The 14,751-nt window shown below is 42.4% G+C and overlaps 1 protein-coding gene across 1 annotated transcript in view; it reads right to left on the bottom strand.

The window, feature by feature from the left end:
• si:dkeyp-14d3.1 (transmembrane protein 132C) overlaps positions 1-14,751 on the bottom strand; it is an 808,037-nt gene that overhangs the window by 144,801 nt on the left and 648,485 nt on the right. Inside the window, exon 5 of the mRNA XM_068005754.1 lies at positions 8,050-8,193. Within this exon, the coding sequence (XP_067861855.1) occupies positions 8,050-8,193 (144 nt within the window). The remainder of the gene's footprint in view (positions 1-8,049; positions 8,194-14,751) is intronic.

The raw sequence follows: 14,751 nt of genomic DNA, 5'->3' as shown, positions 1-14,751 counted from the left end.
TCAACAATAGGACTACCTTATGTTATTAAGTTGTCTAAAGTATGAATGGCACATAGAATTTCCTCCCACTCATCCTATTTCTCAGTACTTCGAAGGACTGACATGCATGTCCATTATACGGCAGAATACAGTTTGTACCAACAATTTACACCTCCAAGTGTTCCTTCAGTCAGATCCTTAAAGGGAATCACCCAAAAACAAATCCTTCCATCTGAATGTAGCTGCATGATGCATGCACATGTAATCACACCCACTATAGGCTGTATAATGACACTTAAATATGACTTTACATCCTTCTGGCAATTTGAACTTCTCACCTCTGCTTCTCTGTTTGCAGGAGAAGGCTACACATAATAGGAGGCACCAATCATTTGTAAGGAGAGGGCCCCACTGAGTACTGAGTGGCTTTGTGGTGGTCTCCCTCCAGATCATCGGCTAACGGGGCATGGGGGAAATAACGGCTGGTGAAGTGGCAAGCCTCCCCCCAGAGTTAATACTATTTTTCTCTTGCTCTTCCTTCTCATTCTACTCACTCACTGACACCAAAGCATACAATGAAGCACAATACCGTGTGGCTCATTCTGCTATATTTCAAAGATTATCATGATGACTGTTTTGTGACTCATTGATCTAGTTAGTCCCTGCTGTCACAGATGTGGCAGAGCCCGTAACTGGCCCATTCAATGACTCAGATCAAGAAAGTAGAACGCCACCCACTGGCATACAGCACTCAGGCACTCTGACTCCTGCCAAGAGGGAAACACATAGAAGGAACAATGGGTTCAGGTCTAGAGCACACGCCAAAGTGCTAAACACTAGGTATGCACAGACTGTTAATGCAATAAAATTTTGTTGCACTGAAGTTCATTGTCCAGAGAGTGTTCTTGGTATGGTGTTGAATCATATACCATCAGAGTCAGCAATGGGACCCTTGGTAGTTTATTTACAGCAAAGGCAATGTAGGTGAAAGTGTTTTTGGTGATGGAATGGTGACAGTGGACATAGGTCTATTGAGACAATGGGTGCATAGAGGACTGAGGAGAAGGTCTCATCAGTAAGAGCCTGTACGGTTCTAACAGCCTGAAAAGGGACTGCAACGTGGATTGGAAGGTAGCAATTGTGACCCTGCTATTCAAGAAAGGTGGGAGAGAGAAAACAGGGAACTATAGGCCAGTTAGCCTGACATCAGTAGTGGGGAAAATGCTAGAATATTATTAAGGACATAGTAACAGGGCACTTAGAGAATCATAATATGATTAGGCAGAGACAACACGGGTTTTATGAAAGGGAAATTGTGTTTGACAAATCTATTAGAGTTTTTTGAGGGTGTAATTAGCAGGGTAGATAAGGGGGAACCAGTGGATGTAGTATATTTGAATTTTCAAAAAGCATTTGATAGGGTTGTTACACAAGATTAGGGCTCATGGGATTGGGGGTAATGTATTAGCATGGATTGAGGATTGGTTAATGGACAGAAAACAGAGAGTAGGAATAAACGGGTCATTTTCGGGTTGGCAGGTTGTAACTAGTGAGGTGCTGCAGGGATCAGTGCTTGGGCCTCAGCTATTTACAATCTATATTAATGACTTAGATGCAGGGACCGTGTGTAATGTATCCAAGTTTGCTGACAATACAAAGCTAGGTGGGAAAGTAAGCTGTGAGAAGGACGCAGAGAGTGCAAAGGGATATCGACAGGTTAAGTGAATGGGCAAGTAGGTGGCAGATGGAGTATAATGTGAGGTTATTCACTATGGTAAGAAAAATAGAAAAAAGGAATATTTTTTAAATGGTGAGAAATTATTAAATGTTGGTGTTCAGAAGGATTTGGGTTTCCTTGTACACGAAACATAGAAAGTTAACATTCAGGTACAGCAAATAATTAGAATGGCAAATGGTATGTTGGCCTTTATTGCAAGGGGGTTGGAGTACAAGAGTAAGGAAGTCTTTCTACAATTGTACAGGGCTTTGGTGAGACCACACCTGGAGTACTGTGTGCAGTATTGGTCTCCTTACCTAAGGAAGGATATGCTTGCCTCAGCGACAGTGCAACGAAGGTTCACTAGATTAATTCCAGTGATGAGAGGGTTGTCCTATGAGGAAAGACTGAGTAGAATGGGCCTATACTCTCTGGAGTTCAGAAGAATGAGAGGTGATTTCATTGAAACATGTAAGATTCTAAGAGGGCTTGACAGGGTAGATGCTGAGAGGATGTTTCCCCTGGCTGGAGAGTCTAGAACTAGGGGACATGGTCTCAGGATAATGGGTCGGATATTTAGGACTGAGATGAGGAGGAATTTCTTCATTCAGAGGGTCGTGAATCTTTGGAATTCTCTACCCCAGAGGGCTGTGGATGTTCAGTCGTTGAGTATATTCAAGGCTGAGATCCATAGATTTTTGGACTCTAAGGGAATCAAGGGTATATGGGGATCAGGCGGGAAAGTGGAGTTGAGGTCGAAGATCAGCATGATCTTATTGAATGGTGGAGCAGGCTAGAGGGGCCGTATGGCCTACTCCTGCTCCTATTTCTTATGTTTCTTGTGTAACAGGATCGTCTGGTTCCTTTGGCTAATCTTCTTTGTCTCCATGCTGTGATTAGTTGTCCTCCTCCAGTTGTTGTATATGCCTAGTTGGTTCACAAAGTTGTGTAGCATGCAGCAGACCACATTGATCCTGGAGTCATGGATCAGGCTATGTTGAGGTTGCTTCAATATGCCTCTGGTGTGTTCATTAATGATTCTGAAAGCTTCATTCGCCTCATTGTACCTATGCTTGGCAGATGCTTGTGACTGTCCTGAGCCAGGACACAATAGGGTATCCTTTGCCATCTGGGAGCCAATATTGCACTTTTCTTTGTGGGCCAAACAATGGGGGCACAGTGGAGTGCCTTTAAATACATGCCTCATGACTGCAGACTGGGAAGTGAGCATTGACCTGCATGATCCTGAGCTGATCGTCACAGATCAGCTGAACGTTGATGGAGTGATAGTTCTGTGGTTTGTCAATGAATTTTATGCAGGTGCCCATAGGGCCATATGTGTTATCAGTGATGCTTTATACCTGCAGAATCATTTTATTTGGAAAAACTGCAGTAGTATCTCATTGGTGGTCCAAAGGGAAAGTGATGTAATTGTTTGCTCTAGCAAACAAGGCATCAGTCACCTGCTTGTTACATCTATGTACTGCTGATTGACTCATGTTGCTGATGCCCCCTGCAGCAACCTGGAATGAGCATGTAGGATAAAAATTGAGTGCTGCGGTAACCTTGACAGCCAATGGTGGAGTTTGGCTGGAGATCAGTATGACAGATAGGAAGATCTATCGTATTATAAGAATATCTCTATGTTTTTTTTATATTCATTTATGAGATATGGCTAGTAATTTTAAATTTTGTTTACTGTGAAAGGCAATTGAGTTGAAATATACATGTGGTCACCCCAGATGATATGCATGGCCTTCTATGCTCATTCTTGACACAAACAGTACGGAAATATAGTGGGCTCAAAAGAGCTGCAACAGTCTTCTCTTGTGGGATCCAAAAATCAAACTGAAAAAATGTCAGCTCCCCATTAAATGTTGACTTCCTGTTAGCACATAACCTGGAAACCTGGAATGGCCATTTTAGATAGACAGCCTGAACACACATCACATTCGCAGACGAACAAATCCCAGGCAAAATTGCGTGTACGTTCATTTCCGATACATTTAAATTCCATTAACTATTATGAGGTTTCCACTTCTTTTTTCCCGCCAAAAGGATGCTGTCGGCGTTCACGTTCTGGGCCGAGGTCTTCCAAGCATAGACTCTGCCATGACTTCAGGCCTGTCAACACCCATCAAATCTGTACCAGCACTGATGGCGCACAATCATCAGAAAATCGATCCTCGTATGTTTTTAAAGTAACCTTCTGACCTACCTACATTTTTCAGTTTCAGGGTACGGGGGGGTGGGGCAGTTAGTTTGAGAATTTTACATTGATCAAGGAGAAAGATATTTGCATGAGGAAATGGAAGACTTTCCTATTTCAGTCACAGTGTCAGCACTCTCAGATCCCAAGAACATACTAAAAGGGGTTGAAAGGGTTAAATTATGAGGCCAGGTTGCATAGACTAGACTTGTAATCCTTTGAGTATAAAAGATTAAGGGGTGATCTAATTGAAGTGTTTAAGATGATTAATAGAGTCGATAGTGTAGATAGAGAGAAACCATTTCCTATGGTGGGGGAGTCCAGAACAAACATTAAAATTAGAGCTAGGCCATTTAAGGGTGATGTCAGGAAGCATTTCCTCACATAAAGGGTAGTGGAAATCTAGAACTCTCTTCCCCTAAAAAGCTGTTGAAGCTAGGGAGTAAACTGAAAATTTCAAAACTGAGATTGATAGATTTTTGTTAGCAAGGGTATTAATGGTTACAGAACCAAGGCGGGTAGCTGGAGTTACGATACAGATTAATGATGATCTATTTGAATGGCGGAACAGGCTCGAGGGGCTGAATGGGCTACTCCTGTTTCTATGCTCCTATGTAACCCCAACCTCAGAAAAGCAATCACTTCTGAGCCTGTGCGATCTTTCCACTCCCCACACCAGCAGTCTTCATCGCATCTGAGCGACACTGCCAAATTACAGGCCATTTTGTGCTGGCATGATACTATCCAAACTCATTTCACACTGGAATCTCACAGCCAGGAGACAGAGGAGTCTCTTCATCACATCAACCTGGACCAGGTTCAAACTCAAGTACCAAAGATAAAAGGCTAGCGCCCGGTCCCTCAGCATGGAAAATGAGACTGGATTTTACTTTAAAGAGGAGCTCCAGAATGCAAAATGCTTCTATTTAATAAAGAGAACAATCATCCAACAGCCAGCTGCTAAAACAAATCTGTTTCATGTGCAGAGTAAAAATGAGTTTCAAAGTGAATGTCTTTCCACTTACAAAGAGCAGCTATTGATTGCCTTGAGAGATCATTAGCAGGCTTTTAGTCACCAGATCACAGTGTCACACTGCTTACTGCAGACTGATATTACAGGGAAATCTATTTCTGTGTGTTTCAAGCTTTTTTCTTCTTTCACCAGAGGGCACAATAGTCATTAGCACACAAACTTCTTTCTGGCTCAATCACAGACAAAAGCCTGTTTTATGAAATTTCCTAACCAAAAATGGTTGATGTTAATGTTTCTTGTTTCTCCGTGTATTGTAGTTAGCAATAGCAAACACTGTCACATGAAACTTCTGCTAACAAAGGGTTGAAAACAAACTCCCCCAAAGCAAATCTCAGTTATGTGGAAAACATTCACTGTGTTTTTCCTGAGCTCCTAAAATGATAAAAATGAATTGGTGTTTGGTTCCCAATTTTGGACAATTATTGTGCGTATTAAGTAAAAATTGTTTGGAGGCTCAACACAGGAACATAGGAACAGGAGTAGGCCATTCAGCCCCACGTGCCTGCTCCTCTTTAATTAATAATCTTCCAGAAAACCATTTTCAGCTGGCAGCATAAAGTGCACATTGACAAACCGACACAGCCTAAGTAAATCCTTCTCCAGTTTATATTGTGGATGAGCTGGATTGCAAAGGGCTTCCTCACAGTATCATAGTAGGTACATTCTGCCCATCGTGCTCTTTGAAAGAGCTATCCAATTAGTCCCATTGCCCTGCTCTTTCACCATAGTCCTGTAAATTATTTCCTTTCAAGTATTTATCCAATTCCCTTTTGAAAGTTACTATTGAATCTGCTTCCAACACCTTTTCAGGCAGTGCATTCCAGATCATAATAGCTCATTGTGTAAAAAAATGTTGCCAATCACCTTAAATCTGTGTCCTCTGGTTACCGACCCTTCTGCCGTTGGAAACAGTTTCTCCTTATTTACTCAATCAAAACTGTTCATGATTTTGAACACCTCTATTAAACCTCCCCTTAATCCTCTCTGCTCTAAGGAAAACAATACCAGCTTATCCAATCTGTCCACATAACTGAAGTCCCTTACCCCTCGTACCATTCTTGTAAATCTCTTCTGCAACCTCTCTAAGGCCTTGACATCCTTCCTAAAGTGTGGTGCCCAGAATTGAACACAATACTCCAGCTGAGGCCTAACCAATGTTTCATAAAGGTTTAGCATAACTTCCTTGCTTTTGTGCTCTATGCCTCTATTAATAAAGCCCAGGATCCCATATGCTTTTTTAACAGTCTTCTCAACTTGTCCTGCCACCTTCAAAGATTTGTGTATGTGCACCCCCAGGTCTTTCTGTTCTTGCACCCACTTTGAAATTGTACCATTTAGTTTATATTGTCTATCCTCATTCTTCCTACCAAAATGTATCACTTCACATTTTTCTGCATTAAATTTCATCTGCTATGTATCTGCCCAGTTCACCAGTCCCGGTGAAGTCTGTTACTATCCTCCACATTGTTTACTACATTTCCAAGTTTCGTGTCATCTGCAAACTTTGAAATTATCCTCTCTATACCCATGTCCAGGTAATTAATATATATCAAAAAGAGCACTGGTCCTAATACAGAGCCCTGGGGAACATCACTGTCTACTTCCCTCCAGTCTGAAAAACAACTGTTCACCACTACTCTCTGCTTTCTGTCCCCTAACCAATTTTGTATCCACACTGCCACTGTCCCTTTAATCCCATGGGCTTTAATTTTGCTAACAAGTCTATTTTGTCGTACTTTACCAAATGCCTTTTGAAAGTCCATATACACAACATCAACCGCACTACTCTCATCAACCCTCTTATGTGATTCAACTATTTATAATGTGCAGGATCAATAATTAACTGTTGTATACAGGAGGATTGCTCTGAGATTGCCTTAAGCTACCTTAGCGAGTTGGTTGAAATCCCCATGAATTGACAAAAAACACTTTTATCTATTGAGACTGAAGTTCCGTGGGGCTTCCACCAGTCTCCCATTGTAATTCCAGTGGGAGACCTGTGGAATGAACCCTTGCAGAATTTCAGCCCACTTATCTTTTCTAAATTCTGAATTGGGAGAATAAATCTGAGTTAAATACTGAGCCTAACTGTGACATCACTCTATGAACCAAACCAACAACCACTCTTCATGCAGATCAATTTAAAACATTTATGTTAAGGTGTTCTTTCAACCTTCCCCTTTCTAAGTCCCTCTGTGCCAGGGACCATCCACAGCCAGAGTTACGGGTGAGCAACCAGCACCCAGGCTTCCTCCACTGCTCCAGTTGTCAACGATGCAGCAGAGTGCTTTCATGGATGTTTCATTCCCTCCCTGTAGGGAAGTGCCCTGCCTCTACATGGTGCTTCCTTAACAGAACATAGGAACAGGAGTAGACCATTCAGCCCCTCGAGCCTGTTTGGCCATCCAATTAGACCACAGCAGATCTGTAAATTAATTCCATCTACCCTCGTACCATTTGCCTTGGTTCCGTAACCATTGATACTCTTGCCTAACAAAATCTATCAATTTTGGTTGTGAAATTTTCTATTGATCCCCTTGTCCCAACAGCTTTTTTGGGGAAGAGAGTTCCAGATTTCCACTACGCTTTGTGTGAAGAAATGCTTCACACAAGTGATGCCACAGCTGAGATAGGGACCTCAATATATGAGGACTCTTTCCCAAGTCTGTGTTCTCCATTGCAAATCGTTGGTGTTCTAATGTGCCGCACCACTTGGCTATCTGCAAACACGCAGATTTCTAGCTAACTGCTACATAGCTATGTGCCAGGCTACATAACATGCTGAACAGAAAACCTCTAACACCAATGCAAGCATCTGTGTTGAGATTAAAACATGTCAAAATGATTTGCAATATTCAAAAAATCTTGATTAAAAATGCCTTCAAAGATGCGTTATGCAAACCTGACTTCTGAAATACACCCAAATGCACACCAAAGATTTCCTGTCACTTGAAATTAGGACACAAGGAGAAACATCTCATTCGGATGCTGCTTCCTCAATCCAGTGATTAATTATGTTTACATCAGGATCAAATAAAAGGTGTAGACTGCATTCTCCATTGTTGTGTTATCAGAACTGAGCAGGAGAATCACGGAGTTCCTTCAACATACCTTCAGCACGTCTTGATCTGATGATTTACACGCTACAAACTCAGACACATCCGTCACAGTGCTGTCCTCTTCCACCACAATGACTTTTACAGGAACTGCCACCGTTTTGCCAGTTAGAATTGCAGTATTGAGGATTTCAGTGTTCTGCAAATAGAAGAGTTTCTTACATTAATACCACTGGGAGAAACTAAGAACCCTACGAAATATTTCAATAACATCAGTTTATCTGCTGAACTGAACAGTCAAATGGTGACTTATTAGGCAGCACCAATCTGTTTTGGAAGTATCCTTTTCTACCCTCGACACACAACGGGAAATGCTATACCAGCACCCTCCACATTACTGTCATCACATTGCCCTGTGCACCACAAAATGTGGCATGCATCAACATCGAGCACGATGCGTACATAACGTACCTGCATGCTACAAGTTCACTCTCACATAAGGTGGCTGTTGGCCTGGGCACTTGTGTCAAACACATGTTCTCTCATATTTCTTATTCCAGCATAGGTTACCTTTCTTTCTAATTTTAGAAGGCTGCACATAACTAAATACCAACACACACAGACCTACCATCCTTGGATTATTATGAGAAGCAGGCCCTGGGAGACTATGAGCATGGATGCATCATGGGGAATTGGGAAGGGTGAGATTGGAGGCCTCCCCCAAGCTTATGGCTAGTTTCATCCTTTGCTTTTCATTCTTTATCTCCTATTCACTCACTCATTGATCCCCTCACACACAGCCACAGTTCAGCATAACACACTACAACATCTTGCTAAGTAAGATTCTGTTTCAAGGGTGTCTCATGGCTAACATGTTAAAACATGTCCTTCCTCTACCTCCAGGTGCCCAAGTGGTGGAGGTGGCCGAGCCAAATCACCAGCCTCAATCAATCACCTCACAACTCCAAGCATCACCCTGTCTTACTGTGGAAAGCAGAGACCTGTCCATTCTGAGGGGGTCGTAATTGCGGGAGGGAACACTTGGTGAAGCATAGTGCATGTGACGAAGAGCAGGTGCAGAGGGAATTGGGGGACAGGAACCTGCTGGATGATGGCTAGTTCAAGGCCTCCTTCTGCTGCTGAGGTTTCTGATCTTATAAGGTTCACCAACAAATGCAGTTTGGTAGCTCAGCATCAGCAGTCATTTGAGGGTGTGCAAACAGCTGTACAGTTTGATGGCACCTGTGCAGGGATTTACAATCCACATCGGTGCAGTGCTGCATATCACCAGAGAGTCCGACGACTCTAGGGCTCTCTGTAGCAGACCCCTCCTTGACCAAGCTCAGCCGTAGTTTCCTTAACAAGTGGCATGACTGGGCTCCAATGTAAAGCAGACAGTCTAGTCTGGATTCACCAAATGGGGGAACCATCTAATACAGGGCTTCAACACCTTATTGTGGCCATTGGTTTGCTTCCACAGGGATTTTTGTCCATGCTGAGGGACTGCCCAGCAGCAGGAGGATGGGCAGGAGCTGCCACTGATGATGAAGAAGCCTCTCAGGGTGATATCATATCTGTAGCATCTACATGCCCCTCTCCAATGACTACTGATGTGTCACAAAGCACGCACAGGCTGTCATGGAAAAGGCAGCAAGGGAATGCTATTGAAAATGATTCCGGGTTCCACAGAGCAAGTAAAAATGGTCCTATTCATTTTCTTTTAAAACTATTCCTCCAAAATAGCACCATAGATTTCCCAAAGGAAAACTGTACAGAATGAAAATACAGCTACTCACAAAATTAAGTCCATTGCCCTTCGGTGTATAGAAATATATACGATCCATTTAAAACAAGGTCAGCCACTAAAATAAGCCAATAAGTCCTCACCCAAAAGTGCAGACCCTTCATTAATGTTTTACACTTAAAAAGTCATATTAATTGCTTTTCTCTACACATGCATGCCATCGAAATCCAAGGGCCTGATAGTGCCATGTTTATGGTAATGGACTAGCAACCTGGTCATGAGTTCAAATCGTACCATAGCAATTTATGAAATTGAATTCAATAAATCTGGGAATTTATGTTTGCACCAGAAAAATGACCATGAAAACTGCTGGTCTTTTGTAAAAGCCCAACTGGTTCACGAATGTCCGTTATGGAAGAGAACCTGCCACCTCTTACAGTCTGACCTATATGTGACTCTAGTTGACACTGTGTGGTTGACTCTTCATGCTTTCTGAGGTGGCCTAGCAAGCTACTCAGTTGCCAGGATAACTAAGATGGACAATAAATGCAGCTTTGCCAGTATTGTTCGCATCCTGAGAACAAACAAAAAAAAGCTTGCATTTTAGGGAATCCAGCCATACCATGTTGCTGCATGGGGAAATAAATGAATTGATCGGCCTGGGAAAATAATTCATCTGTGGCCTGCAAGAAGCAACTGTGCACTGCAAGTTGTCAGAAATCCCCTTCTGCTGTTTGGAAGGAACGAGGCATAAGAGTTCAATGTAGCTTTACCTTCACTGTTTTTGACAGCGTTGTGGTTTGCAAATCTGGTTGCAGGATTTTGCACAGTTCCTTGATGGCCTTCTTTGGGAATCATAGGGGGTAATTTTAACCTAAATTGCCAGGTGGGAAACCCACGTGATCGGGTGGAAAGCCAGTTTTATGCTTCACGAATATTACCTTCAAAGGAGAAAAAAAACCCACTGGACGGGTTAGGTTAAAATTACCCCCTATAGTCTGTGTGTGCAGGTGCTTCAGCCATGGGTGGCAGTGTAGGACGGGTCCCAAATGATTCTGTTTTTGAAATCGGGAAATATGTCCAAGATGCAAACACGCCTATCTGGCAATACATCGTTTCATTGTCGCTTTCTCCAAACCCTGTACGTATAAAGGTTGTCCAGAAAAATATTCATATAGGCAGTCCACAATGAAATATCCCTAGGGAAACAAGCAGGACCAGCAGATGTAGTACAGCTTTAAGAAACTGACAGTGAGTTTGTAGCAAAACAGCAAAATAGCTGAACAGCACTAAAATAGGTGGAAAAGTGCACAGCAGGTACTCAGGTGACGTCCAAGCGAATCAGACCTTTTAAAGAGCAAAGATCCGAGGTGCATGATGAGGGGAAGGGCCTCCCTCGCATTGTTGGTTTATACAGGCATTGAACAACTGGAGTGCTGGTCACATGCTGCAGCTGTGGGGCCTTGCCATATTTAATATATTTTTAGGCCCATAATGAGCCTCACATCCAAGGTTCTCAGTGCCATGGGCACTTTCTGATCACGTGGAAGGCTCAGAAGGCCTTAGGCTTCAGCACTCCATATTATGAGGAGGTAGCATCTGAAGTGCAGCAGTGCTATGGTAATAGAGATCATATTATGGGTTACTTAAATCATGAGGGGATTCTTGTATATCAAAAGTTACTTTCAACGAGCTGACAGTTGACTCATGTAGAATGCATCATGTTTCCATGGCAATGTACAGTTGCACATCAGTAAAAGAGGGGATTGGTTCACTTGAGGGGTTACACACTGGTAATTATACTTGTTAAATCAATTTATGTATTTCTCCCCTTCTACCTTGGAAGATAGAGGTTCATACTGGGATCCACTCTCCGATCCCTCATCCCAGTAACTGTTCTTCAGTGATCTTGGACTGTGAGCATTAACAGGCTATTCAACCATGGAAGCTACCACAGGTGAGCCTGGTCCTGTTCTCATCCTGACATCCACACACGTGAACTTCCAGCAGGAATCACTGGGTAGTGAGTAGAAGCGGAAACTGCAACTGACTTTTCCCCCTCTTGCCTGGGAGTGCTGAGGTCAATATGGTTGCACTCCGATCACTGCCCTTGGCATTATCAACTAACTCAGCACTGGACAGGGATCGAAACATGGATCTCCTCAGGCTGCATCGTGTATGTTAAAACTATTTTAAATCGATTCATTACGAGTGCTGTATTTTTAAAAATGTTATAAACAGTACACAGGCAGTATCTGCCCTCTCTTTCCTTCCTGCCACAGAATGTGGAAGTCTCCAGTAGGTCATTTCAACCCACACCAAAGTACCTCTGTGAATCATTTAAACATTACATTGTGCAATAATACTACCTGTGTTGGTTTTCAATATGGACCATCAAGGGAACTCCCACTAAGTGTATATATTTTGTGTGCAAGCATATTAGAAAGTTAGGGCCCATCTAATCATTTAGAGAAGCAAATTAATTTTCTTATTCAACATTATACTAAATTGTAGCCTTATGCTTTGACCTTTAAGAGCTCATTTACTCAGCTAGAGCTATACTAGAGCCTTTGATATCGTAACTACATCTCACTAATGAAGGGAAAAATCTGTAGTTTCATTCCTTTGTCTGCTCGGTAATTTATTATATTTGGGAGCTCATTAACAGCTCCAGCACTTCACCCTTGAGAGTCAACAATAATTTTGTTGGTAGAAATTCAATCAAATTAGAAGTGAGTGTGAAGGCAAGTGCACTCGTTGACACTAAAGCAAAAAAAAACAAGACATGTAAGGTTAAGAGCAGTGCTCCCATGCTCCCAGAACATCGGGGCTACAGCTTTCTAAAACCATGTTCAACCTCAAATCCTGTCGAGCAAGACTCAGCACTGGATCAGTGAATAAATCCTTTCAGGTTATTGATGCACTATCCAATCGATTATTATCATTATGTTAAAAGAAAGAACTTACATTTATATTGTGCTTTTCATAATTTCAGCCAATGAAGTACCTTTGAAGTGTAGACTAATGTAGGGAAATGCAGCAGCTAATTTATGCATAGCAAGGTCCCACAAACAGAAATGAGATAAATGACCAGTTCATCTTTTTTAGCAATGTTGGTCAAGGGGTAAATGTTGGCCAGGACACCGGGAGAACTCCCCTGCTCTTCTTCAAATGGGATCTTTAACATCCACCTGAGAGGGCAGATGGGGCTTTTATTTAACACCTCATTCAAAAGATAGCACCTCCGCAGTACAGCACTCCCTCAGTGTGTGCACTTAAGTCTCAGCCTAGACTATTTAGCCTTGAACCCATGGTCTCCTGATTCAGAGGTGAGTGTGTTACCACTGAACTAAGGCTGACAGTTTAGGCCAACATTGTTACCACAACCATTTTGCTATGATAATAATTTAGTGACACAGCTAGTTAGGTTAGCCCATAGGTCAGATTAATGCTCAGTAAACATATTCACACTCAATGGCACTTGTTTGATGCTTGTTTTTAATCAACACATTTTTTCCTGGTCCTCTTTGACCTGATTCTTCCAGGTCTACACACCCATTATTTCTGTTCTTATTTGAGTTGATCTAGCAAAAGTGTTTATTACAAGGAAAGGTAGGATAACCCACAAAGTTAAATAGAAAAATTTGAGTCATAAGAGTAATCAGCATTCCCAAGGTGCAGGACAGAGGAATGGGTCAATTTTAACCTAACTCGCTGGGGGGGAAACCCATGGGATCGGGTGGAATGCTGGTTTTTCACCCCACCCAATATTAAATCAAGCGGGGTGTAAAACCAGTGTTCCATCCAATCCCATTAGTTTCATGATGGACAGGTTAGGTTAAAATGTCCCCTTTATTTCAGATCCCCCCCTCCACCCCCCGCCCCACTGTACTGCCCTGGGATTTCCTATGGCTCCTTCTAGTGTTGCAGAAGTAGGACCATTGTTACCATTTTAATGAGGTGGGCGGGGGCATAACAGGCCTTCGGTCTCATCTTCCTTAGGATCTGCGCAAAGGGATCACGAAGCCATGGCCTACCCCAGATCCCCATTAACCAGAGAGTCTATGGGTGTGCTGGGAGCAGGCTGAAGATAATACAGGGACATCAGAAACTGTTTTCAAGTGAATCGCCACAATGTTTCGAAGTACGCAGGACCTTCTGGCTGGTGATATCCGTGGGTTCGCAGCCACACTCAGACTTACTCCTGTTTCTGAGGTACAAGGCCCAACCAAGGGACAGGTCTGTGCTAGCTCCTCCAGGCCATGCAAGTGCCCAGGGCAAGAAAGATGCATGTCCCTTCTTCCGTATAGGAAGAGTGGGTGTCCAGAGCCGAAAATCTACCCTATGGTATTGAAACCCTCCACAGGATGGCAATCAAAAAAGAGATTGGCGATAAAGGTTATACATTTTAGATAGGGAGAGGAGGATGGGCAAAACAGTGTTAGGAAAAGGAAAGGGTGAATAGAAAATGAGAAAGAAAGCGAAGAGAATGGTTTTGAAGGTAAAATTAGCTAGCAAAGTCTAAGCAGTTTGATACCGTGGACTCGCCGTTTGATATTGTAACTCAACTACTAGCAAATTAACCTTGACCACTATTATCATGCTAGGCTCCCATATACACTTTACAAATTACATGGGCGAGGATGAAATTCCTCCTTTAATGATAATATTTTCGTAATTAATAATTCACAAGCAAAATTGTGAGAAAGCGCTGCATGCTATTTCTGAGAATGTGGTTTTGTTAGCAGGCTGTTAATTACGGACAGAAGCAGACGTTCTCCCACTTATCATTAAACAAAGAGTATCTTTGCCATATTGAGCAGGGAACCCTAAGTAATTGAATTCAGTTTAGCATAGCTCAACTAACTTCAAAGTATCTTCAACTTTATCTCAGAGGGTTACAGATCAGTTTCTTTTTGAAGATTAGAGGGAATTGAGCAATATAAAAATAAAACTGATTGAATAAAAGTCTAGCTACTGATGATTGTAAGGGTTTTAAGTAAAATTATATGA

Source organism: Heptranchias perlo, chromosome 25, assembly GCF_035084215.1.
Source record: "Heptranchias perlo isolate sHepPer1 chromosome 25, sHepPer1.hap1, whole genome shotgun sequence".
In the NCBI taxonomy this organism is placed as follows: domain Eukaryota; kingdom Metazoa; phylum Chordata; class Chondrichthyes; order Hexanchiformes; family Hexanchidae; genus Heptranchias; species Heptranchias perlo.
This window is presented reverse-complemented; position numbering and strand designations above follow the sequence as displayed.